General features: G+C 49.5%; 1 protein-coding gene across 1 annotated transcript in view; it reads right to left on the bottom strand.

Moving 5' to 3' along the window:
- The window catches only part of MED13L (mediator complex subunit 13L), a 2324591-nt gene that overhangs the window by 1147039 nt on the left and 1151287 nt on the right, over positions 1-26265 (bottom strand). Inside the window, exon 7 of the mRNA XM_069619219.1 lies at positions 11883-12074. Coding sequence (XP_069475320.1) covers positions 11883-12074 — 192 coding nt within the window. The remainder of the gene's footprint in view (positions 1-11882; positions 12075-26265) is intronic.

The following is a 26265-nucleotide window of genomic DNA, read 5'->3' as shown; positions in this document are numbered from 1 at the left end:
AAGACAGTAGCCGTGGGCTATGATCTCCAGAACCCACACATCTGAAGTAATGGCACACCACTCTACAAGATGCTGTGCCAGCCTTCTCCCAACCGGCGAACCATGGGACATGCCCTCATGACTGAGCTGAAGCGGCTGCGGACGTGCCTGAGGGCAAAGAGGCAACTGCCCAAGCGCCTTTGGCACCTCGAGTACCCCGTTTTCCATCTCTGGTAATCCTACGGTGGCCCCTTTGACTTGCAGCTCCTCTCGATTTACTAAAGGATGAGTAATATCGAAAGGAACCTCCCCTCCATTCCTGTCCCCTAGGACGAAAAGACAGAGGTTGGCGAACTGCAGCGCTCAACGACTTCACTGCAGCTTTAGAGGTCTGCAACCTCTCAAGGCTCTCGTCAGCCTTTTTGCCAAAAAGATGTTCACCATCAAAGGGCATGTTGAGGAGCCGGGCTTGCACATCCGGCGCAAACCCAGACTTCCGCATATGGTGCTCGCCGCCATGGACCGGCTGACACAATCTGCCATGTCCAGACCCGACTGAACAGACTCACACATGGCATCCTTGCCATCCTGCACAATAACAAGAAAACCATCCCGTTCCTCTCCTTCGGCAATATGATCAGCTGCTAACGAAATACAGTTCCACAGAGTATGCGTGAAAGGTGACAAGGCATACATGGAGTTGGCTGCCTGTAAAGCCATACCCCCTGAAGAAAACACTTTCTTGCCCAGCCATCAAGACGCTTGTCGTCCCTATCAGGAGGTATGGTAGGGTACGACGCCTGCTTTGCTGGGGCCGTAGCCGCTTGCACTACCAAACTCTCCGGAGTGGGGTGCGTGGTCAAGTAGCAGGGGTCGCTACTGGCTGGGCAGTATTTTCACGGCAAAGACTTGCTCACTGCCAGGAGACTCTCTAGAGCAGTCCAAGCTGATGCCACCCTTCTCTGCAAGGCCATATGGAATATCCGTCAGGTCATCCTGCAGAAAGTCCACTGGTGGCGCAGACCACCCCAAGTATTCCGTGACCCTCGACATAAGGTGCCAGTATGAGGACTCGGCATGGGTGCCAGGCTCAGGCCTACAGAACTCCACATCCGGAGAGGTGTCCAGACCACTTGCTTCATGCAACGACTGCCGCAGGTCTCCAATCTGGCTATGCCCAGACAAAATCTCATCAGGTATCTCCTCAGGAACCAGACCTTCCTCAGACCCTTCATCCACCTCAGAAATATAATCCAGAGGCTGTAATGAGAGCACAGAAAAAGGGACAAAGACATTTTTAGCCTTGGCCATAGCCTTTCTAGGGGGTTCCACCATGCCACGGGGTGCCTCCAACAAAGAAGCCTCGAAAGGCGTCGAGGGAATCAACATCGAGCGTGGCGCCGACGGCCTCGGCACAGTCCTCGAGGGCAGAGCCCCGAGTGTGTCCTTTGACAGCCTGGGCGCCGAAGGAGTCGACGGCTTCCTCAGAGGCAGAGCCTCGAGAGAGAGTCCCTCTACAACCTTGGCGCCAAAGGCGTCGACGTCTTCTTCGAAGACCTCACAGGCTCCGACGGTCTCGAGGGCGTCGAGGAAAGGGACCTTGAGTGGGCATGTCTAGAGCGACCATCCTTGTATCGCGACGACCGCTCGAGCCTGAAGGCGTGCGAGTGGTGTCTCTAGCATGGTCACGGCTGGCGTCTGTCGATGGCGCGGACGGAACGGAGTCCTGCAACTAAAAAATCGCCAACATCTCCTGCCGGAATGAATGCCATTCCGCAGGAGTGGAGTGCTTGTTGGGACAAGCCACTCGCTGACGGGCAGAGTCCTCAGATGAGGCCGGGGAAGGCAACCGATGCCAGCGCTTCTAAGAGGCAGAGGAATGGCGGGACCTACTCCTGGACCGAGACCCCCCCGGACTTACGCCGACGACGCGTAGAGTCGCCCCACGAATCGCCAGTTGAAAGCCCAGTGGATCTCGACTTCCAGGGCTTGGTCACCTTACCTACAGAAATCTTCGTACGCTCCCACAAGGCCTTCGATGCAAGCGACTGGCAGTCTACACAGTCACCCGTGTCGTGGTCCTCACCGAGGCACCAGAGGCAGACGTCATGCGAATCCATCGACATCTTGGACCCGCAGTCCCGACACTTCTTAAATCCCGGCCGCGGGGTGGAAGACGACGAAGACAACATGGAAATCTTCACAACGAACAGGTTCGAAGAACCGAGGCGCGCCGAGATCTCCGAAGTGAACACGTTCGTGGAAAAAACTGAACTGAGGCTATGGGCGTGGTGCGTCCTACTTATAACATGCGGTGACGTCGGCTCAACGGAGGCCCTCGAGGACAGCGTATCGACGCAGAAAGATTTTCCAAAGCAGCACAGCTGTGGTGATTACTGTCATAGATATGGAATACATCGGAGGACCCAATCTCCTCAAAAGACTATTACTAGTAAGACAGATTTGTCTTCTGGAGCTAGAGAATCTGCTAAGATTCACATGCTTTCCATAGACTAGCAAGCAGTATTTTGTGAAGCTGGCAGGCGAGCTGAAGGAGGTGCAAGTACATGTTTTAAAGTTTCTTGACCCACCTGACTTCGAATGTGTGTCCACATAATGTGTGAAAGTGTGTACTGAACTTAAGTGGCATCCAGGGGGGCATTCACAAGGAAAGCTAGGGGTGCTCCCTTACTTCTGGTTTAATTAACCCTTTGTGTAAATGGAAGTGTCTTGTTAGCTATCGAGTATAACATTTGGAAACATCGGACAATCTACCTGGCAATAGTAACCTTGGCGACTGCATCTCCTTGTCACCCCGTTGCCACGAGCACTAAAAAATGCTGTCTTTTTCATATATCTTTAGTTTTGTCATGATAATACATTATAACACTGCAAACATCAAGGGTCTGTAAGGCTCTCTCCTTTAATTTGTAGATTTTGGAAGAAAGCTGTTAAATCAATTTATTGGTTAACAAGAAATTTAGATGTGAACTGTGGTGAAAACCTTGGATGTGTCCTCAACGCCACCTTGTTTTTATGTATTGTTACATGATAGTGGCTTTTGTAGATGCTTAAAATGCATTCCACCAAGTGGACATTGATGGGGGATGTTTGGTTTTGGACAGAGTTTTTCAAAATGGACTAAAAATTATAGGTTACTCACCGTAGTGACTAACGTACTCCTAGTCCATAGTCCCCTTTCCTCCATACTGTATTTGGGCGTCCCTCGCTAGGGCCAGGAGACAGAACCTTTTTCAACAGAAAAAAAAAATCATCTTCCCCTGTAAATTTAGATGCTTGTGGGGGCTTGCCCCTGGGAGCATGTGCTCCCCTGGTTCCGCCCACCGGCGCCACTCCTCAGTCCCCTTTGACGCGTCGACAATATTACCATTGCCCAATGACACTAGTTCTATTAGGGGGTAGAATGGTGAACATATAGAAGAAAGGGGACTATGGACTAGGAGTATGTTAGTCACTACGGTGAGTAATTTATAATGAATCCTACGTTCCGTCCCCTTTCCTCCATACTGTATGGGCGATTACAACTGAACGTAGCCCCAGGGTGGAGAGGTGAACCTCTTAGGAAAATAAGTTCCTCAAAAACTGCCGGACCAAATGCTGCATCCGACCTGGAGCTGGCATCCAAGCAGTAGTGCTTGCAGAAGGCCGAGCGCGTAGACCATGTAGCCGCTTCATTGATGACCTGCCTTTGAAAGGCAACCACTGCGGCCCTGGCTCTGATGGCGTGAGCATGCACATTAGCTGCCAGAGGTTTAAGCTGCCCTTCGTATGCCTCCTTGATGGCAGCATCCATCCACCTTGCTATGGAGACCTTGGAAGACTGAAAACCAGGTTTTGACCCACCGAAGGTGACAAGTAGAGCCTCCAATTTGCAGAAGCTCTTAGTTCGGTCGGGGAGGAATGGGCTTGCTCGCCCCAACAGTGCAGTACCCTTTGTGGCTTGTCCTTCGGTCTACCAACTTTTTACGCAGACCCTATCTCTTCATTAAGATGAAAATACAAGACCACTGTAGGTAGAAATGCTGGGTGTGTTCTAAGCAAGACCGTGTCTTTATGGAAAGTAGTATACGGCTCTGAAGCCACCAGAGCCTGGATTTCACTGACCCTGCGTGCAGAGGTTAGGCCCACCAGGAGGGTTGTCTTAATGGTGACCAGCCTGATATCCGCCAACGCCATTGGCTCAAATGGTTTATGCACCAGGGTGCCCAGGACCACATGGAGGTCCCACACCAGGTGTGGCTTCTTGATTGGCGGGTAGAGCCTGGTCAGGCCTGCCAGGTGTCTTAACCACTGGGCTGGAGGAGGAAAAAAACCTTCTCAGAGTTCCGGTAGGCTGCGATGGCTGCCAGATAGGTGCGTCATGTGTCTACTTGCACCTCTGAGTGGGCGAGGTGTACAGAGTAGGATAGCACGTCGTCCAACGTGCAGGTCAGTGGATCGACCTCCCTAAAAGCTGCCCAGTGACAAAACCTGCTCCACTTGCTTTTGTACTGGCTCCCGGTAGCATCACTCCTTGCGCCCTGTATGATGTCCAGGTTTGCCTCTGACCGATGCAGCGGCCTTAATGTGACCTGTTCAGGCACCACGTTGAGGGGGCTAACCCCTGGAAGGCAGGGTGGAGTACTGTGCCTCCCTGTTGTGATAGGTGAGCTAGGCCCAGCGGAAGGTGTATTGGGGGCTGCTGCGACAGGCTGAGGAGTACCGAGAAACAAGGTCTTGCCGGCCACCACGGAGCAATGAGGATGGTCCATAGGTGGACGGCCTCCCGTATCTTGCACACCACCTTGTGAACAAGGAGTGGGAGGGAAGGCATACGTGTGCATGTTGTTCCACTAAATCTGCATTGGGTCGCCCAGTGAGCCAGAGTCCCTGCCAGGACGCAAACTGTGGACACCTCCTGGTGTGCCAGGTGGTGAAGAGATCCACCTGGCGATGAACCCACCTGTTGAAGATTCCCCTAAAGGACTTGGTGGTCCAGTTGCCACTTGTAGTTGCCTGCACCCAACCTGCTTAGTAGCCTATCCACCTTCAGGTTGGACTCCCCAGGGAGGTGAATTGGTGTCAGGTGAATGTTGTGTTCCAGGACGCACTCCCAGATGTTGACTGCTAGAGTGCACAGTCGAGGGAACCTGGTGCCCCCCCCTGCTTGTTGATATAATAAATGCTGGTGGAGCTGTCCGTTTGAATGAGGATCGACTTGCCACGGATCACTGGAAGGAAGGCTTTGAGAGCGAGCCAGATGGCCATCAACTCCAGCCAGTTGATATAGGCATCTTCCTCCTTTCGGGACAATACTCCATGGACACTGTGGCTCAGCAATATAGCTTCCCCAACCCCTCCAGGGATGAAACCGTGGTGATGGTGATCAGCGGAGCTGGAGGACGAAAAGGACCTGCCTCCCCGAAAGTTGCTGTCCTTTCTCCACCAGACCAGATCCTCAAGGAGCTGTGGTGGGATACAGACTAGTTCCGCCTGGGAGCCCCCCTCTCCCAATTCCAGGGGGCTGCAAGTGCAACTGCAATCTCCTCATCTTGAGCCTTGTCTGAGGCACTGCTAGGAGGAATGCTGCCATAATGCACAAGAGGTGTTGGTACCACCATGCCGAGGTCACTGCTCTGCTGAAAAAGTGCCCTGTGGCCCTCTTGATGGCTGTGATCTTGTCCTCCGAGGGGACTATTCTCTCCGAGCCTGTATCTCAGATGAGGCCCAGGAAAGTCAGACTGTGTGGGTTCCAGCTGTGACTTGATATTGATGGAAAATCCCAACTCGTGTAGCGTAAGCATGAGGGCGGAGGCTGTGTGGTGTACTGCCTCTGGAGACGCTACCTTGATAAGCCAGTCGTCTAGGTATGGCTAGACGTGGTGACCCTGGGCCCTGAGGAGCGCGGCCACCATGTTCATCAGTCACGTAAAGACCCTGGGAGCCGAATTGAGGCCGAAGTGTAGCGCCTTTATTGGAAGTGCAAGCCCATGATCCTGAACCTCAGAAAGGACTGATGGGGCTTCCAGATCAGGACGTGCAAATAAGCATCTTCAGATCCATGGAGCACATCCATTCTCCCCTGCACAATGTGTCTGCTATCAGTGCTGTGGTACCCATCTTGAACTTTTGAAGAGGGAGGGAAAGGTTCAAGGTGAAAGGTCCAACAACTCTCAGGCCCGTCTGGTTCTTGTGTTTGGCATAAATCTGTGAATAGAAGCCCAGACCCTGATGGGAGGCTGGGACTTCTTCGACCACCTGACTTTCTACGAGTGAGCGAATTTCTGAGTTTTTGTCCCAATCTGTGGTAGCAGAGGAGTGGGAGGGATTGGTAGGTTGTAGCCCATGGACACTACAGATAGGATCCAGAGGTCTGCAAACCTCATGCGTCAGCATTGGTAGTGAAGGGCAAGCCTGCCCCCACCGGAAACTGCTGGACCCGGATGGGTGCGTCATACCGTCTTTGCGGCCGACGCTGCAGTAGAGGAGGAGGACAGAAAAAAGCCTTTGTGCGCCGTTTTCTGTTGCTTGCTCTGGTGCTGGCTGGGGGACCCGTCCGGCTACCTGGAATGCCATTCTTGGAAACCCTGCAACCCACCAAAGAACCAACCCTTGTCTGAAAGCTGGTGCGTCTGGCTATATGCCTTGGAAGTGGCCTTTGTGAGGATGGATCAGGATTTTGCAGTCTGAGAACTGATTTTCTTCACATCTAGTTCCTCATCCATGGTGGAATGGAAGAGGTCGCCACCCTCAAAGGGAAGGTCCAGAATGCGTTCCTGTACGGCCAGGTTGAACTTGGTCACCCGAAGCCAGGCCGTCCTTCTCATGTCTGTAGCAATGCAGATGGCACGGCCAGAGGTGTTGATGTGAGCCACCATGGACTGCATTGTGTCTTGGGCGACAATCTTGGCCTCGGCCAGCTCATCCTTGAAGCGTGCCTGGCTTTGCACTGGATGTTCTGTAAGGAAGACAGCTGCCAGCATAGCGTCCGCATTAAACTGACGCAGATGGAGGGAAGCTGAGTGCATTTTCTTCCAGTATGCTTCCAGGATTTTCTCCTCCTTTCCCAGGAGTGCCGAAGGAGATGTGGCCGTAGACTACTGTGGCATGGAGTAGATCAAAACCGCAGCAATGACCGAAGAGAGTGGCTGCGTGTGTGCCAACTGCAAAAGTGGATCCCCCTCCATCTGCCTGAACTTGGCGCCGAGGCACCTGTTGGTAGGCTGCGCCAAATCCCTTCTTGGCCATTGCGTCTACGTCCTTTCGCATCGGAATCCCTGTTCTAGCTGTGGGGCATAGAGTGAGGACCTCTGCCAAGACCCCTGCCTCTGGTTGTTCCACCTCAGGCTGTGAAAGGTTTAGATATTCGGCCAGGCCAGCGAGCCATTCGTGAAGGCCTTGGTAGACGATGGCGTGTCCAGGTCCTCCTCTTCATCCGTGTCAACCAAGGTGTCCTGTTGATCCGTGGCCACAGTAGGAGTAGTGTGTGCCTGTGGCATACTGACTGGAGCCGGTGGTTGTTGCGGCGGCTGTGGTGGTGCTGATGTATTTGGAACTGGCATGGGCAGCAGGGGCTGCATAGGAACCGGGAGTACTGCGACCAAGGGCGGAGTGGTTGTGGGAGCTAGAGGCAAAAACGGAGGAAGCATGTCCTTGATTACATCCCTAAGGATGACAACCATCTGCGGAGACCTCATGAGGGTCAAACATTTTTTAAAAACCTGTCCTCGCAGGCCGGTGGAGCGGCTAGAGAGGCAGGTATGGGTGCAGGACCATGAGGGTGCTGAAGTCTGGACACACTCTGCCTTAATGTCTGCGGGGTTTACCTGCCCTGCGACGAAGAAGGCTATTCCGTGGGCCACGTGCCTGGTGAAGACCAGTCCCATCTGGAAACTCGTTCCCCTACCTGTTCCCCAAAGGGGGATGGTGTCCGACGAGCCACCATCTTGTCTGGCCCATCGACCATCTTGTCTGGCTGCATGCTACGTGCCAGCGCCATGGCACTTGCAGCGCTGGGCCCCGGCCTCTTCCAAGACTCTTGGTGGTGAAGGTTGAGACCTACCCTGCACCTCAGGACGAGGCCTGAAAGGTGGATTGCCCTTGGCTGCGTCGCAAGCAGTGCTGCATACAGGTGCCCCCTCAGACATTTGTCCGGTACAAGGGCATAGCCCTTCGGGCGTAAACCTGGTAACAGAACCTTGCAGTCCCTCAGTGCCCTCACCGGTAGAGTCTCGCGACCCCTCAGACTGATGGCCGGTAGCTGTAGCAGCCTCGGTATCTGCACTGGTACAAGAACCTGAAAGGTTCCTCCCGTTCACGCGCTTCCTGGGAAAGGAGTCGTCCTTGCGGGGTGTGGATAAAAACAATGCCCCTACCTTGGGCCTGGACTAGTGATTGATTAATTCCTTCAAGTCCTCTGGAGGTGAATTGCCGATGAGCTCCCTCCACCGAGCTAACCTGTTCTTCAGATCACAAGAGGAAAGCGTGTTATACGTGGTACAGCCCTCCCAGCCGTGGTCAGTCAGACTTTGGGAAGAGCCCCTCGCAGGCTGGACAAATGCTGAAGCCCGTTGACGTCGACATGCTACAGGGAGGAGCGTGGCAGAGGACAGAGTATCTGAATGAAGACAAAAAAAAGCCACTTCTCCAGGGAAGAGAGCGTGTAATAACTAGGCTGGAGGCCTAACCCAGGATCACTGGCGAAAGCGGTCCATTCCAGTCCACATGGAAAAGAGGTGGGCGTAGTCAGAGGAGCGCATGCTCACAGGGCTGCGCGCATCTAAAACTTAAAGCGGAAGATGATTTGTTTCTGGTGAAAAAGGTTCTGTCTCCCGCCCCTAGCGAGGGACGCCTATACAGTATGGAGGAAAGGGGACGGGATGTAGGAGTATGCTGTATTGTTCCCCTACAGCAAAGGCGCTTATTAATGCTTATATCTCTGCACATTTAAGAATGCAAAGGGATACTAGATATGCATGCCACTCACCCTTGTACTGTTTGCCACAGTAACTGAATCCCTTGCCTTAAGAATTAACCAATTTCCTTTTGCCCATTTCCTTGTTCGATGTTATGGTCTTATATGCATCCAAACCTTAAACCAACTTAAAACCCATTATAAGTGAGAAACACCTTATATGGGATATGTCGGTATATGAATTGATGTAAATCAGAAATGCTTCTACTCATCGCTACAGCATCTTTGTCACCAGTCCAGGCAAAATTTAAGTGGAGTCTAACATCAGCAAAATATTAAGGTATACAAGCAAGTACAGATCTGAAAACCCTTTTTGAAATTAACTACAACCCTATGTACGAATATCTTACTGTAAGACCAGATGGATCGCACTTTCATTATCTTTCGTAGGAAGAATGGAGTTTATAAGAATGCCTCGCCTATCCAACTACCTATACCCGTTTCAATTGCCATTATTTTAGCTTTTTTATAAAAGCTTGGAGAGACAATGTTCAGGCTTGTATAAGGGGTCGGGGGAAGAAGGCCCATAGATGGTCAAAAAGAATTTACTAAACCTTATTTTCACGATCAATTATCTATACCCAATGTGGAAGAGCGCCATTGCATACTTCAGAAGCACATTGCTACATAGTGGTTTGGGAATGGTGGCATGTTGCCACATGTTAGAATTGAAGCCATTTTCCCCCCATCATTATTCTTTCAATTCTGAAGTTACGGTGGTTCCCTCTAGACCACTGTTGAGATGGTCATCTTTGCAGTGCACACATTGGACCTGGAGACTGGGCACTATTCTGAAAGATAAGCATCTGTTCACTCTTCATTTACATTTTCGGAGGTGACCAGGATTAGAGGCTCCCGTTTAATTTGGATAGCGATATGTGTTAAACATTGGACCATATGATATCCAATAGTGAATTTGCTACATTATAGTTGATCTTACCCTGCATTCCTCACAGATCCAGATCTTATTGCAGTATCACAGGACGAAGTCTTTTTGAAAAAAACACTCGATTTCCAGAGCCATCTGGATATCAGACAGACTACTTTGGCCAAATCTACAAAGCTGATCTTTAGATTCTACTCCACTGATTGAATTGGAAGTTAGACCTACAGTTAGACATGGCTAAAAATCAATGGGGCAGAAACCTTTGCCTCTTATTCTCAACATCCCTCACAGCCCTAAATCGTGTACGATAAACTATCGGCATTTAGCCCAGATACATTTCACACTGGTATAGACCTCTTTAAACTCTTTCAGTGGCCAAGATGTTTAGAAGACCAAGCCTGGACAAAATAACCTGTTCTGAAATAATAATTAGATTAGATACAATCAGATATCACACACACAGAGCTTGATAATAAATAGTGGTGTACCATTTTCCATCCCGGGCTGGGTTTATTTACGGAGGGCAATGGTCTTCGTACTATTTATATATCAAGCTGACCTTAGTGATCATCGGGTGAAGAATTACAATGAATTGGAGGCGCAAGTCCACCCCCCATGTTACAAAATTGGTTACATTATGTTTCTTATAAATACACCTGAACATGATCCTGGTTGTATTCATAAAAGTTGCTGTCGTCTTGCCTTAACTTAAGGATACTTGTACTGATTAATAAACTTATTTGGGTTGCCACCAAAACGTTGGGAATTTGCCAAACGAATAGTAACTGATTGAATTGCATATTAATGCACAACTTCATTTCTACCTTGTAAATCATTTGCCAAAGTGATTTATAGAATATGCTAGGTCTCTACACAACTTAAATTGTAATTGGTTATTTATAACGTGCTTAATACCCCAAGGTTTCTAAGCGCAGACCCGAGGATCGAACCTGTGTTGCTCTGTCATCTTTCTTCCAAGGCGACCGCGTTGCCCCCGAGTGATCCCTCTGAGACTTACAATCCAGTTATTGTAAACAAAAGTGGTAACAATGCTGGGTAACTTATTGGGTTGGTTATTTTATGCTTTTATATTTTTCACATTTGATATTGCATAAGCAATGCTAAGCATGAACAGTATGTATTGGGGATTTAAATATTACAAGTAACTTTGTATTAGATTTCAATAAAACATTAAAAAAGAAACAAACATTTTTGAGCTATCAAACCATTAACAGACCAACAACATGAGCATTGAGTGAAGATTTAAAGCTCCCGACTCATTGCACACCCGTCTCCCAGATGCTCCATAGCGGGTACTTTGTCGGCTTGCCCATCTAACCAATCTGTTTCATCTTGGTCACATCCCGATCTAGTAGCATTTAAATTTTTAATTAGCTCTTTTCCTCCATTGGGCTACAATAGTGTCATTTCCAAGCATGCAGGGTGTCATCTAGTCAATTCAATGTAGGCATGTTCGATTTGCAGATTTCAGAATCCTTTCAAGTTTTGCTACTTCCTTTTTTGGTATCAGAACAACATTGCAAGCATGAGAGTTACCTAGTTGTATTGTATTTTATTGATTCATAGAGCGCTTAGACAAAACTTAAAAAAACACATGAAAATGGTCTGACCAGACACATTCTTCCACAGCGATTATTGTCGTCTTCTGATTTTTTGTTAGGCGTCAATCCAAAATATTGCTCCCAAGGATGGGACAAGCGCCTATACACAAGTGTTTCAAGGCGCGATGAGGCAAAGGAGGGGAAACAGAAAGTAAGAGACAGCGATTCTACTAGGCCAGGTGACATTGAGATCACGTAAGTGCTGGGGGTAGGGATAAAAATTGTGCGGGGAAAGGCGCTGAGGCAGTGCAGTACATAGGATAACAGTAAAATACATTAAAAAAAGTAAAAGTGCGGCCAGCTGGTGGCAGTGCAAGGGTAAGTACAGACATCGGGTGTCAAGTAGTGCTGCCTTGTGGGCAGGAACTGGGAACAACTACACAAATCAGTTCACTACAGCAGCAGTAATAGACTAACTTACCCACAACAGTCTGCTCTGGTGAAGTTGGAGGTGTGAGAGGCATCCCACAGCTGCCAGGGTCCTTCATGCTCCCGAACCCTTGTGATACTGTACTGCTTTGACCACAACTTGTGTTGACTGTGCTAGAATATGCAGAGAGATCATTTTGTGCAACAAGGACAAAGGCTGAGGGGTACACCATACGCACTCCACCTATGATGAAGAGAAATGCAGATTATATTGGCATGAAGGAATGGATTTACCAACAGAGTAACAGAAGACCAAAAGGGAGTGGAAGCTTACATGCATCCACATATGCAATGGGTTTGCTTATAATAAAGTAAGGGGTAAATGGATCATTTTCAAGGTGATTGAGAATTCAAACGAGGAATTACACTCACAAAACAATATATACACAGAAGTTGATAGCCACTTAAAATGTTAGTACATAGTTGATTGGTTAACTACACAAATACACAATGAACTACAAAAACGTTGAAATAGAAATACACGGACATACAAGTACTTCTGTTTATAAAATTGCATGATAAAGTACCTAAGAGTGTCAATGCAGTTCATGATTAGTCTCGCAAATGATTTATAATGTATGCCAGAGGCCACTTACATAAACAGCTACTAGGATTGCACCAAACACACCACAAGATGAGTTATTGAAAGAGGAGCAAGGGTAGATGGAGTCTGCTTTTAGTTTTGGATGAAATTTGGTGAAGCCAAGTAGTCAAACAATGTATGTGCAGTATGGCCTTTATGTGACTCTAATTGCTAGGCAATCCAGTTTGGATCCAGGGTGGGACTAACTTTTGTTACTTCACCATTCCGCCTGTGCCATGCTTCTTGAATGCTGCTGCCCCGAGCAGTGGACATGACTGACTGCAGTGTAAAAAGGGAAGTTAAAAAAAAAAGCCTGAAAACATAGGAACGCATTTGTATGTGTGCCTGTTTGAATCTTATAATGGACGTAAGAGTTTGACAGTGTGTGAGCGCGTGTGGGTGTGTGCGGGCGCATGAGAGACCGCATGTTTGCCTGGCAGAGGAGCAGGGCTGCATTGCATCATGAACCATATTTACTGTGGAAATGCTGGCACGTATTGAGATTAGCATCATGAAGAAAAAAGAATCCAGTAGAACAAGTTACTTACCAAATCTGGTAGCATTCTTTCGATGGGATGTTCCGCCAACGTATTCCTCATCTACGACAGGTAATGTCCACAGCTGTGCCTGCTTCAGAAAATTTTCAGCAGAGGGCGTCCTGCATTGATGACGTTGATCCGATGTCCCTCGAGGGCCTCCGTCGAGGATCGACCTCACCGGATGTTATATATAGGACGCACGACGCCCATAGCCTCAGTTGTAGTTTTTTCCCAGAACGTGTGGCACCAATCTCCTGACAATCCTACTGCAGATAGCCTTGCAGAAACGTAAAATGCAATTGCATAGGAATTTTTCCAGAGGGGCAGGTTGGGAGGGCGATGTGGAATACATCGGAGGAACATCCCATCGAAAGAATGTTACCAGATTTGGTAATTAACTTGTTCTTCGACGAGATTGTGTCCTCCGACGTATTCCATATCTATGACAGATTCCCAAAGCAGTACCAAACTATGGAGGTGGGAAAAGAATTTAGAATACCCAATCAAATGACAGAATAAAGAACCACCTTACCAAAGGCCAGATCCTGCGGTGGATTGAATCCTGGGCGTAAAGTTTGACAAAAGTATTTAGAGAAGCCCATGTGGCTGCTTCACAAATATTCCAAATAGAAACACCCCGCTGAAGGGCAGTGGAGGTAGCCACACCCCTAGTAGAGCGAGCACGTAATCCAACCAGAGGGTCCTTACCCACCAAACGGTAACACTCAGTAATAGTGAGGACACTCCACCTGGACAAGGTCTGTTTGGTAAGAGCCTGACCCAACCAGTGTCCAGCATAACCGATAAAGAGCTGATCGTCCACTCTGACCCGGGACATCCGTGAAATATAAAAGCTCAGAGCTCTATTAGGATCCGACCTATGGAGCCTCTCCTCTTCCTTGCCAGGATGCAAATGAAGATAAAACGCCGGAAGTACTACCTTCTGGCTTAAATGAAATTCAGACACGACCTTCGGCAGAAAAGAATGCTGCACCCGAAGGACAACCCTGTCCTTATGGAACACAGTAGAGGGTGGCTTGGCTGAAAGTGCCTGCAATTCAATCACTCTGCGTGCGGAAGTAACCGCAACTAAAAACACTGTCTTGAAAGACAACAGTCTCAAAGGACAAGAGTGCAAGGGCTCAAACGGAGCACCCGCCAGAAACTTCTAAACCAAATTTAAATCCCAAACCGGCACCTGGAAAGGGGACAGCGGAAACACATTAGTCAGTCCTTTTAAAAACTGCAAAATCAGAAGGTATCTTAAAGTGAGAACACTCTTCAGACGAGCGCTTAAATATGGACAGCGCTGCCAGGTAACCCTTAATGGTACCCACTTGCAGGGCATTGTGGGCCAAAGAAAGCAGAAAAGACAAAACCATAGGGTTGGAACATTGGAAATGATCAACATTCTGTCTCCTGCACCAGTCGCAGAACTTACGCCAACGGTACAGGGACTTTGTTGCTGGCTGCCTGGCCGAAAGCAAAACCTCCATCACATCATCCGGGAGGTCCCAATCCTTGTATCTCAACATTTCAGATACCAAGCATGAAGGTTGAGAGTCCTGACCTCTGGCTGGAGACCCTGACCCCCACCCTCGAGAGCAGATCCACTCGGTAAGGAAGAAGGCGTGGAGAGCAGATGGACAATTCGAGAAGGTCCGAGTGCCACGCTCTCCTGGCCCAATCCGGAGCCACAAGAAACATTCGGGTCCCGAATCTCCAAAACACTTGAGGAATGACAGGGACTGGAGGAAACGCATACAGCAGCGGGAATGACCAATCCACCACAAACGCATCTCCTAAGGCTACACTCAGAGGAAATTCCCTTGAGCAGAATCTCTTGCACTTCCGGTTGACACTCGTGGCCAAGAGATCCACTTGTGGGGTTCCCCAAAGGGCAAAGATCTCCAGAAGGACTTCCTGAGCCAGCTCCCACTCGTGCGAGACTGCTCTGCCTGCTCAGAGCGGTCACCTCCGCGTTTGCGTCTCAGGCCAGATGAACTGCCGAGATCGAAAGAGCTTGTTCGATGGCCCAGAACCAGAGCTGCATCGCCTCCCTGCAAAACGGGAGCAACCCTGCCCCCCCTTTTTTGTTGAGGTAATGCAAGGCTACTGTGTTGTCCGTCATAATCAGGACACTTTTCCCCCGTACAGTCGGCAGAAACGCCTTCAGTGCAAGCCTGATGGCTCTGAGCTCCAACAGGTTAATATGGAGTCTGGACTCAGACAGAGACGAACGACCGCTGACTGTCAGTCCGTTGGCATGAGCCCCCCATCCTGTGAGGGAAGCATCCGTCACAATCGTCACCTCCGGCCATGGTTGCCAAAACGGTTCCCCCTTCAGCAGGATCCTTTCGTCGGCCCACCACAGACGATCCTGGGTGACCGAGAGTGGAATCTGCATGGGATCCGTCATCTTGCCAGAGAACTGGGACCACTGCAGTTTGAGGGACAATTGCAGGGATCGCATCCGTAGTCTGGCCTCTGGCACCAGGAAGAGGTTATGAGGCCCAGCAACCTTAAGAAGTCAAAAGCCGGGAGACATTGGGCACTTTGAAACTTGTCCACCATCTGCACAATGTGATGAGCCCTGACCTGGGAGGCAAACACTTCCCCCAGGGACGTGTCTAGCACAGCACCGATGTACTGGAGCTGTTGGGAAGGCTTCAAATGCTACTTCTTGAAATTCAGGGAGAAGCCCAGCCTGTGGAGGCAGTGGCAGGTGAGACTGAGATGATCCAACACTTGCTTGGGAGAGCACGCTCGGATCAGCCAGTCGTCCACGTAGGGGTAGACATGAATCCGCCCACCCCCCAATCTCCTGAGGTACACTGCCACCACCACCATGAGCTTGGTGAAGAACCTCGGGGCGGAGGTCAAACCGAATGACAGGACCCGAAACTGAAAGTGCGAGTCGCCTACCGCAAACCTCAGGTACTTCCTGTGCTTGGGATGAATCGGCACATGAAAGTACGCGTCCTTGAGGTCAAGAGACACAACCAATCCTGAAGCTGAAGGGCCTGGAGGACCTGAGAAAGAGTAACCATCTTGAACTTGTCCTTCCCGAGAAGTTTGTTCAACCAATGCAAGTCCATGACGGGTCTCAGTCCTCCGTCTTTCTTGGGAATCAAAAAATATGGGGAATACCATCCCTTGCTCCTCTCCGCCACAGACACAAGTTCTATGGCACCTTTCTCCAGCAGGGATAGGATTTCCTGCGCAAGGAGCGGATCCGGGCGCTTCAAAGAGAGCTTCCCCGGTGGATTGTTGTGATGCCGCTGCAGAAAGGGAAGGCAGTAGCTGTGGGCTATGGTATTGAAAACCCACGCATCTGAAGTAATGGCACGCCATTCTCCGAGATGCTGTGCTAGCATGCCCCAACCGGCGAACCATGGGTCATGGCCTCAAGACTGAGTTGTAGCAACTGCGGCAGCGCCTGATGGCAAAGAAGCAACTGCCTGAGCGGAATTGGCACCAGGATTTCCCCGACCAACACGGGTACTTTTTCGCTGCCCCTTTTGACTGGCAGCCCCTCTTGCTCTACCAAAAGAGGAGTAGTAGTGAAATGAACCTCCACTCCATTGCTGTCTCTAGGATGAAAAGGCAGAGGTTGCCGTACTGCAGCACGCAAATACTTTGCTGCAGCTTTGGAGGTCTGCAACCTCAAGGCTCTCGTCAGCCTTGCTGCCAAACAAATGAACACCGTCAAAGTGCATGTTCAGAAGATTGGATTGCACATCCGGGGCAAAACCAGACTTCCACAACCACGCAAACCTGCATATCACGGTTCTCGCAGCCATGGACCGGCTGACACGATCTGCGGTGTCCAAACCCAACTTAAGGGATTCGCACATAGCATCCTTGCCGTCTTGCACGAGGGCCAGAAAGCCATCCCGTTCTTCCCCCTCGGGAATATGCTCATCCTCCAAAGACGCTCAGTTCCACAGAGTGTGTGTAAACTTTGCCAAGGCACAAGTGGAGTTGGCCGACTTCAACGTCATACTCCCAGCAGAAAATACCTCCCTCGCCCAACCATCGAAGCACTTGTCTCTATCAGGAGGGATGGTAAGGTACGCAGCCTGCTTCGAGGAGGCTGTAGCCACCTGCACCACCAAACTCTCCGGAGTAGGGTGCGACGATAAGTAGCAGGGGTCACTACTGGATGGACAGTATTTTTTCGCCAATGATCTGTTAACTGCCGACAGACTCTCCGGAGCAGTCCAAGCCGCCGCTGCAGCCCTCTTTTGCAAAGCCATGTGAAACAGCAACACCGGGTCAGTGGACCGATCCTGATCCAGGATATCAGTCAAGTCATCCTGATCAAACTCCACTTTGGGGTGGGAGGCAGACCACCCCAAGTACTCAGTCACCCTCGACATGACTCCTATAGGAAGACCCAGCATGCGCCCCCGGTTCAGGCCGGCCAAACTCCACCTCTGGCGAGAGGTGTCGAGGCCACTGGCGTCATGCAATGACTCACGGAGTTCCTCCATCTGACTATGCCCAGACAAAAGGTCATCAAAGACGTCAGGATGCACAGGCAAGCCCATCTCCTGATCAAACAGTTCATCAACCTCCGAAATTTCTTGCAAAGGTTGGAAAAAATCCATTCTAGAAGGAGGAACAGACCTGGGCTCAATAACAGGCCTCACAGACTTACTGCGAGCCTTCCTTGGAGGTTCCACAGCCCTCAGGGGCACCTCCGGCAAATCCTCCACAAACGGCTTTGAGGGTACGGAGGGAATCGGCGTCGACCGAGGCGCCGACGACTTCGAGGGCAGAGTCTTGAGATCGTCCATCGACGGACACAGCGCCAATGGTGTTGACGCCTTCTTCGAAGGCTTCACAGGTTTCTACGGTCTCGATGGCATCGAGGACCTGGACCTGGCACGGCTATGGCGATCTCCCTTGTCCGATCGGGACCTCAACGGCTCCCGATGATCGCGCCACCCTCCCGAGCCAAAGGTGTGCGAGTGGTGGACCGAGCCCGTTCCCTGCCGGCGTCTTTCGAAGGCATGGACGGAACTGTGCCTTGCTACTGAAAAATTGTTGACATCTGCTGGAAAAATAAATCCCATTCGGCTGGCGGCGAAGACTTGGTGGGACAAGTCAACCATCTGGCGGAGTCCACCGACGAGGACGGGGAAGGCGACCGCTGCCGGCACCTCCTAGAATGCCTCAAGGCAGAGGAATGACGGGAACCACTCCTAGACCGAGACCCCCTGGATTTTCACTGACGCGGAGAGTCGGCCCTCGAGTCATCGGTCGAAAGCACAGCGGACTTCGATTTACGGGGTTTGGACACGCTACCTACCTTTAATTTCCCTTTATGCTCCCGCAAGGCCTTAAACGTCGGGGACTGGCAGTCCTCGCAGTCGTCGGTGGTGTGGCTTTCGCCGAGGCACCAGAGGTAGATATCGTTCGGGTCTGTGATGGACATTCTTGAACCGCAGTCCCGACATTTTTTTAAAGCCTGACCTCAGGGTAGTAGAGGAAGATTAAGACATCGTTCGACGAGAAGAATCGAGCGCGCCGAGATTCCGAAGCAAACACGTTTGCATAAAAAACAGAACTGAGGCTACGAGCGTTGCGCGTCCTATATAGAATGTCTGGTGACGTCAACCCTCGGTGGAGGCCCTCGAATCGACGCCATCAACGCAGGACGCCCTCTGCCGAAAATTTTCCAAAGCAGCACAGCTGTGGACATTACCTGTCATAGATATGGAATACAATCCCTTCGAAATGTTAGTTCTGATGGATGTGATGATGGCTCCCGCAGATTCCTCATCTTATATAGTATGTCTCAGGTCAAATCTAAATGCTTAACTTGAACATATGTTGTTGATGTATAACTTTCGACTAGGAGGGTCCTCCTCCACCCCACTACCACAACTGTCTCTTTAGGATTCTACTTCCAGTACTGCCTCACACACTATTATAACTATCCCCAGAAAGGTCCAATGAGGCCTAATTACCTTACAGGAGGCCTAGTCCAGAACCCTGCCCCAGAGGAGCCATGGTTCAGAACAAAGCAATCCTCATTTAAAAATTCTTACACTTGCCTATATTGCCACCCAACATTTCTGCCTATAGAAACTGGATGGAGAGGCCAGGCTTTGCACACATACAAACATGTTCATAATGTCAACATTCCAGGGTTAAAATGACACCCTGGCACTGTTGAAGGCTTAAAATTCTGACCAATGTTGAGCAAAAATATGGTCATGCACTAACATTTTGCACAAAAGCGCAGGTGCTCCAACACTACTTTAGAGGTTATTTGGTGCAGTATAAAATGAAGAAAAAACAGCAAATCTTGCCAAAATAAAATTTCCCATTTTTCAGGGATAGACCACTCCTGACTTTAGCTCTTGACCAGATTCCAGGTGCACAAGCTGCTCAGAGCACCCTTTTGCGCGCCTAGCATTTGAGCACATTTCTCTACTGTTTCGCTTTGTCTGGCTAGCTAAAGGGCCCTTCATTGCTGATATTTGGGTGCACTGTGTTCACGTTGTTGGCTTGCAGCTTGAAAGATTCCCTCCCAACTCCTCAGTCCTGCGAGGTGGCTTTAATGTGGTATTTATCAATGTACAACCAACAAATTGCGTGACAGCCTTATTACAACAGTCAATGGAAAGCGCAACAGAAAGTTGCCTAACTTGTCACTGCATACAAGAGGGCGGACATTCAGCCCTTTTCTCCCTACTTACGCTGTTTTTAGCACATTCACCTCCAATATTTTACACCATCTAATGAACATGGCCTGCATAGAGAGCTCGGATATATCTCATCACTGGAGACGACTATGCATTACAATACTTTGACAATCTACTCCCAGATAAGGCACCAACTGGTCCCACCATGAACTAAAAAAGGTTTGAATGGCATGACACAGAAGAAACTCATAACATTTTGGACATCATGGTGCCAAGCGAAGTTTCATTTTTCCACTCCATTCCCGTATCTTCTGAATACCATCAATGTTCACCTTTATACAGTCAATTGCTGCTGAGCACACTAAAGACCCTCTTTCAGTCAACATTACATTGTGCACTAACAATTCTAACAATTCTCCAAATCTGCCTTGGAAACAACCCAATTGTCAAAACATGTTCAGACTTATCCTCCGGCCACCTCCCTTTCCCAGAATTATGGTCCACCAAACAAGACTGGCACGAACCCACACGATCACAAAACATTCTCTCTGGCTGCACTTCTCCCTTCCTTGTGTATGTAGCATCTATTTCTCACTTTTTCATCCTCTACCATCCATCTGGCTCATTTTCCTTTCTCCAGCAGACAAGAGTATGGATATGCCTAGCAGGCTCACAGTATGCCAATAAACTCTCAAATTGCTATGGTGGTGATATATCAAAATATAAAAGCATATTCACATAACAAATTGAGCCGCCACCGACACTTTTCCCTCAGGCATCTGCAAGATACAGAGCTGTCACTCAAATATTTTAAGGTAATTAGAAAAAGCTCAATTGAGGGCTGAATTTAGAGGGGTAGGAGGGAGGGCAATGAGAAATCAGTGGAAAGAACCATGAAATCCACCAGTAACACTATTCCCAGAAGTAATGTATTCTTCTAATGAAGCGGTCTCCAACATACAGCTCTCCGGATGTTTTGGATTATAACTCCCATCATCCCTCTCCATTGGGCAGAACTGATGGGATTTTTATCATCCAAAACATCTGGAGAGACAAACGTTGCAGTCCCACATTCTAAACTATACATTCCTAAAAGAGGGCCCAAGAGATCACACATTGAACACTGGTAGGGAGCAGTCAATCAGGCAGTTATGTAAAGTAGTCATGGGGAACTGACTCTGCAGTAAGGGTGTCTAAATGAATGATTGTGAAGGCGTGCAGTGAAGCCCAAGTGGCTGCCTGACAAAACATCTGAAAACTGAACAACATTTGTCTTCAAGGCAGAACGCGCCACCTCTTCTCTTTCAATCCTCTGGTAAATATTTGTGGCCTATCCATAACATGTTTGTATGCATAGGACCATCCATCTGGATATTGTCTGTTTGGTGGTAACCATTCCCTTCTTAAGCCCAGCAAACACACAAAAAGTTGTTTCTCTAGTCTGTACTGCCTTGACCTGGAAAGGTTAAACTTGAGACCTACAAAGTAAAATCACTATTCCACTTTTGATAACACAGGGGTGGGGGGGGGGGGGGGGGGGGTTGGGGGGGGGGCGGACACAGGTACATTTACATCTTTTTTAATCTAACCTGTGAGCTTGCACTCCACTGCGTTAACCACTTTTACAATCAATTGTTCCAATAGTATCCAAATCACTACTTTACACCCTGGCACTTCTAGGCAGCAGAGGAAAGGGAAGCTTCAAGCCCAAACACGACTTATAAGTATAAGGTTTTATAGATTCTAACCTCTGCGCCAGCACCTATACATTAAGTTATGTTATCAGAAATGATAATCAATAATAGTTGAAGAACAAACCAATTTTGAATTGTACATTAGATATTGCTTAATTTCTATTCATCCTGAGGACATCGCCAACACGTTTTGTGACCTTTTTAACAAAGGTCTTCATCAGGGCGTTAGAACATCTTTCCTATTAGAATTCCAATTCTTTCTAAAGATGTTTATTTCTTTGTCTTCCTAAATCTCCTTGTGATCACAGTTACTCATTGTACTACTTTCCAATAGAAAACGCAGTTGTGTATGTCTCAATATTCTTCACCATTGTTCCATATATTTAGATGTGTGGGGGCGCAACCCTGGGGGCATGCGCTCCCCTGACTTCGACCACCAGCGTCACTCCTCACTCCCCTTTGACACGTTGACAATATTACAATTTTCTAATGACAGGTTTATTACGGGGAGGATGGTGGGCGGTATGAAGGAAAGGGGGATTATGACTAGGAATACATTAGTCACTACGGTGAGTAACTTATAATTACTCCCATATCCCGTCCCCTTTCCTCCATACTGTATGGGCGTTTAAAACTGAATGTAGCCCTACGGAGGAGAGTTGCCCCTCAAAGAAAACAGTTTAAGTTCTTCAAAACTGCCCGGCCAAATTCCATGTCAGACCTAGCACTGGCATCCAAGCAGTAGTGCTTGCAAAAAGGCAGAGGTGGTAGCCCACGTAGCTGCCTTACTGATCGTCTGCCATGGGACGTGTCTTTGGAAAGCCACAGCCGTGGCCCTGATGGCATGGGCATGCATGTTTGCTGGCAGAGGCTTGTGCTGCCCCTCATACATCCCCTTGATGGCCATAACCATCCACCTTGCTATGGAAGCCTTGGATGCTTGACAGCCTGGTTTTGATCTTCCAAAAGTAATGAACAGGGCGTCTGATTTAAAATCTTAGGGTGTGTCCGACATCATCCAGAAAGTGCAATACCTTCTGAGCCTCATCCTTTGAGTCTGAGTCTGCAAAGAATGCTCTGAGTACCATCTCCTCGTTGAGGTGAAAGGTATCAACCGTAGGAAGCCAGGCAGGGTGCATCTGAAGCCACCAGTGTCTGAATTTCACTTATGCGTCATGTCGATGTAAGGCCCACCAGAAGAGCTGTCTTAATGGTAACCAGCCTGATATCCTAACCTGGTTAGACCAGCCAGGTGTCTCTTACTTACCAGATTGGAAGATTAAAAGAAGTTATCACCAGAGTTCTTGTAGGCACCTATGGCCACCAGATAGGTATGGCAGGCGTCTACCTGCACACCTGAATGAGCCAGATGCGCTGAGAAAGACAGAACATCGTCCAACAAGCATGTTAATGGATCAATCTTCTTTGTTTCTGCCCAGTGACACAACCTGGTCCACTAGACCCTTGTACGGTAGGCAGGTTATCCCCGTGACAGGTGCAGTTGCTTCAGGGTAACCTGTTCAGGAACCATGCTGCAAGGGCCAACTTCTCTGGGGCAGCGTGAACCAATGTGCCCCCCTGCTGGGAGATTAAGTGGGCTGGGCCCACCGAGAGATGTACCGGGGTCTGATCCGACAGACTGAGAAGTTGAGAACCAGTCTCTTGCAGGCCACCATGGCACTATTAAAATGAGGCGAAAGCTCAGAGACTCCCTGATCCTGCAGATTACCTTGCGAACCAGGGGAGTGGGGCAGTGGGGTGGGGAGGCGTACGTGTTCATGTTCCACGAGATCTGCAATGCATCACCCAACAAGCCCCTGCCCCAGCCACGAGGCAAACAGGTGGCATCTCCTGTTGACACTGGTGGCAAAGAGGTCCACCTGAGGGTGGCCCCACCAGCGGAAGATCCCTTGGAGGGCTTCTTCATTCAACTGCCACTCGTAGTTGTCCATCCCCAGCCTGCTGAGCCTGTCCGCCTCCAGGTTGGATTCCCCAGGAAGGTGAACCGCTGACAAGTGAATATTGTTCGACAGTGCCCACTCCCAGATTTCGATCGAAAGACTGCAGAGAGGCGGGGACCTGGTACCGCCCTGCTTGTTGATGTAATACATGCAGGTGGAGCTGTCTGGATGCAGACCAATTTGCAGCTGATCATAAGGAGAAAGGCTTTGAGAGCATGTCAGATGGCCATCATCTCGAGCCAGTTTATGTGTTCCAGCTGCTCCTGATGAGACCATACCCCATGGATGCTGTGGTTGTGCAGGGTAGGGCCCATCCCTCTAGGGATGAGTCTGTAGTAATGGTAATTTGTGTTAACTGCTTCCGGAAAGGCCTGCCTACCCTCAGGTTGGTGTCTGTACCCCACCAGGCTAGGTACTGGTGGATATGCCATGGTATGCTGACTGGCTCTGCCTGAGAGCCCGTCTCCTGATTCCAAGAAGCTGAGAAATGAAACTGCAGACTCATCTTGAGCCTCGTATGCGGCACAGCGAGGCAACATGCCGCCATTACTCCCAGCAGCTGTTGGTACCACCATGATTAGGTTACTGCTCTGCTGAGGAAATGCCCAGTGGCCCTCTTGATTGCTGTGATCTTGTCCGTTGAGGGGGAAGCTCCTTGTATCCCATAAAAGACCCAGAAATGTCAGTCTGCGTGGGCAGTAACTGACTTTTAGAGATTGTCAGAAAATCCAAGATTGTATAGTGTGTGCATGAGAATGGAGGTCGTGTGATGTACTGCATCCAGGTAGCCTGCCCTGATTAGCCAGTCGTCGAGGTATGGATAAATGTGGTGGCTTTGCGCCCCGAGTAGAGCTACCACCGTGTTCATTAGCCTTGTAAAGACTCTCGGGCCGAGTTGAGGCCAAAGGGTGGAATGCTGAATTGAAAGTGAAAACCAATGATCCTGAACCATAGGAAGGACCGATGGGGTTCCCAAATTGGGACGAGCAGGTAAGTATCCTTCAGATCCAGGGAGCACATCCAGTCTCACATGCACAAGGTCTTCGCAATGAAGGCTAAGGTAACCATCTTTAACTTTTGGCTGGGTAGAGAAAGGTTCAAGGAAGAAAGGTCCAACAACTCTCAGGCCAGCCTTTTTTTGTGGTGTATGGTGAATATACAGGAATAGTAACCCCTGTCTTGCTGTGAAGCTGGATCTTCCTCCAGTGCCTGGCATGCTATGAGCAGGCAGATTTCTGCCAACAGAGTTGCAGTCCCAATCAGCGGAAGTGGAGGGGAGGAAAGCGGGAAATTGGTAGCCGGAAGCCGTGGACAACAATGAAGATCCACAGGTCCGCAAACCTTGCCTTCCAGGAGTGTACGTCAAGGACAAGCCTGCCCGCCACGAGAGACTCCTGTATCGGGATGGACCCGTCACAACTTTTCCCTCTGAGGCTAGTGCTAAGGAGGGGGACTGGAAAGACCCCTTGTTCGATACATGTGACATGTCAGGTTGCTTCGACCGTCTCTCCTGCAAGCCCCTAAATCCTCCAGAGGCCCGATCCTTGCCTGAGCGCTGGTGTGCCTGGCTGTAGGTCTTGGGTGTGGATTTTGTTAAAATATACAAGGATTTAGCTGTGTAGGAGCTATTGTTTTCTTTTCTAGTTCCTCGTCTGTTGTCGAGTGAAACAGGTCGCTCCCCTCAAACAGCAGGTCAAGGGTGCCTTCCTGCACATCTGGGTTGATTTTTGTCACCTTGAGCCAAGCTGTCGTCTTCATGTCGGTGGCAAAACAGATGGCTCTGCCTGAGATGTCAATGTGGGCCACCATAGACTCCATTATATCCTGGGTCACAATTTTCACCTCCGCCAATCTTGCCTTATGCTCACCTGGCATCCACGGGGGCGCCACATAATACTGGATGGAGGCCTAAGCGCTATCCCGGACCCCTCTCTGCTTGGTTATGTGCCAGACGTTGGGTAGCACCTTAGGTTTTTGTGCATTGAACTCTCCGTCCTGCGTTTCTGTGCAGGGGCGTGTGGTTGGTGCGGGCGTTCCGTGGACCTAGTTGCTTCACTGGTCCGTGTGCCCTTATGACGGGTCCAGACCGGCTGTGACTCAGACTCTGCTTGCTGTCTTCCAGGTGAGTTATAATGTCTTTTCCGTCTTTATTCTGTCTTTCTTTCCCTCCATTTTCTCTGTCTTCTCGGCGTCTTGCTCCACTACGCTGTTCCCTAACAATGTTTCTTTTTGTTTTCACATGGATGATTGTGATCTCTGAGTGGCCACGCCAATGGCGAAGACCACAGTGAGTTATTTATGCGCGGAGCGCTGCGCTGTTTATTGGTGTTAATTGCTAACCTGTGTCCTCTTGTCTTCATTGTACAGGTTGCGGTGATGTTCCGGAGTGATGAGCGATCGAAGCGCTGCTTGCACAGGTAAGTGCTTTGTTAATGCTGACCTTGTTCCTTCTCCCTTGTAGGTTGCGGTGTAACCCGGAGATGGGCGAGGTAAGAGAAACGTAGGCTGCCGCCAGGACTCGCTGCTTGCCCAGGTAAGAAATCTAATTAATGTTGTCCTGGTTTCTTTACTTTGCAGGTTGCGGCGAACTCCGGAGATGGGAGAGGTATGCAAAGCGCAGGATGGATTCAAGGCCGGTTACTTCACAGGTAAGTGTTCTTGCTCGCTAATGCTGTTCTTGTTCTTCCAGGTTATTAATGGAATCCGGATCTAGGGATTCAGGATCGGGCCACCGGAGAAGCAGATTAGCAGGAGCTGGACACGGTAAGCGTTACGCTGCAGGGGTGCAGAAAACACGAAGCGTGTTCTGCTGTTTGGGTGTGGTTTACATAGCCTAGGTAAAGTAGTTGCAGGCCAAGTAGTTCCAGGCCCAGCCACAGCCAAAACACTAGAACCAAGCCATGCGGTGTAAAGGACTGAGGTGTGTAATAGGGCTCCAT

This window comes from Ambystoma mexicanum, chromosome 10 (assembly GCF_040938575.1).
Source record: "Ambystoma mexicanum isolate Mex_15411 chromosome 10, UKY_AmexF1_1, whole genome shotgun sequence".
In the NCBI taxonomy this organism is placed as follows: Eukaryota; Metazoa; Chordata; class Amphibia; order Caudata; family Ambystomatidae; genus Ambystoma; species Ambystoma mexicanum.
This window is presented reverse-complemented; position numbering and strand designations above follow the sequence as displayed.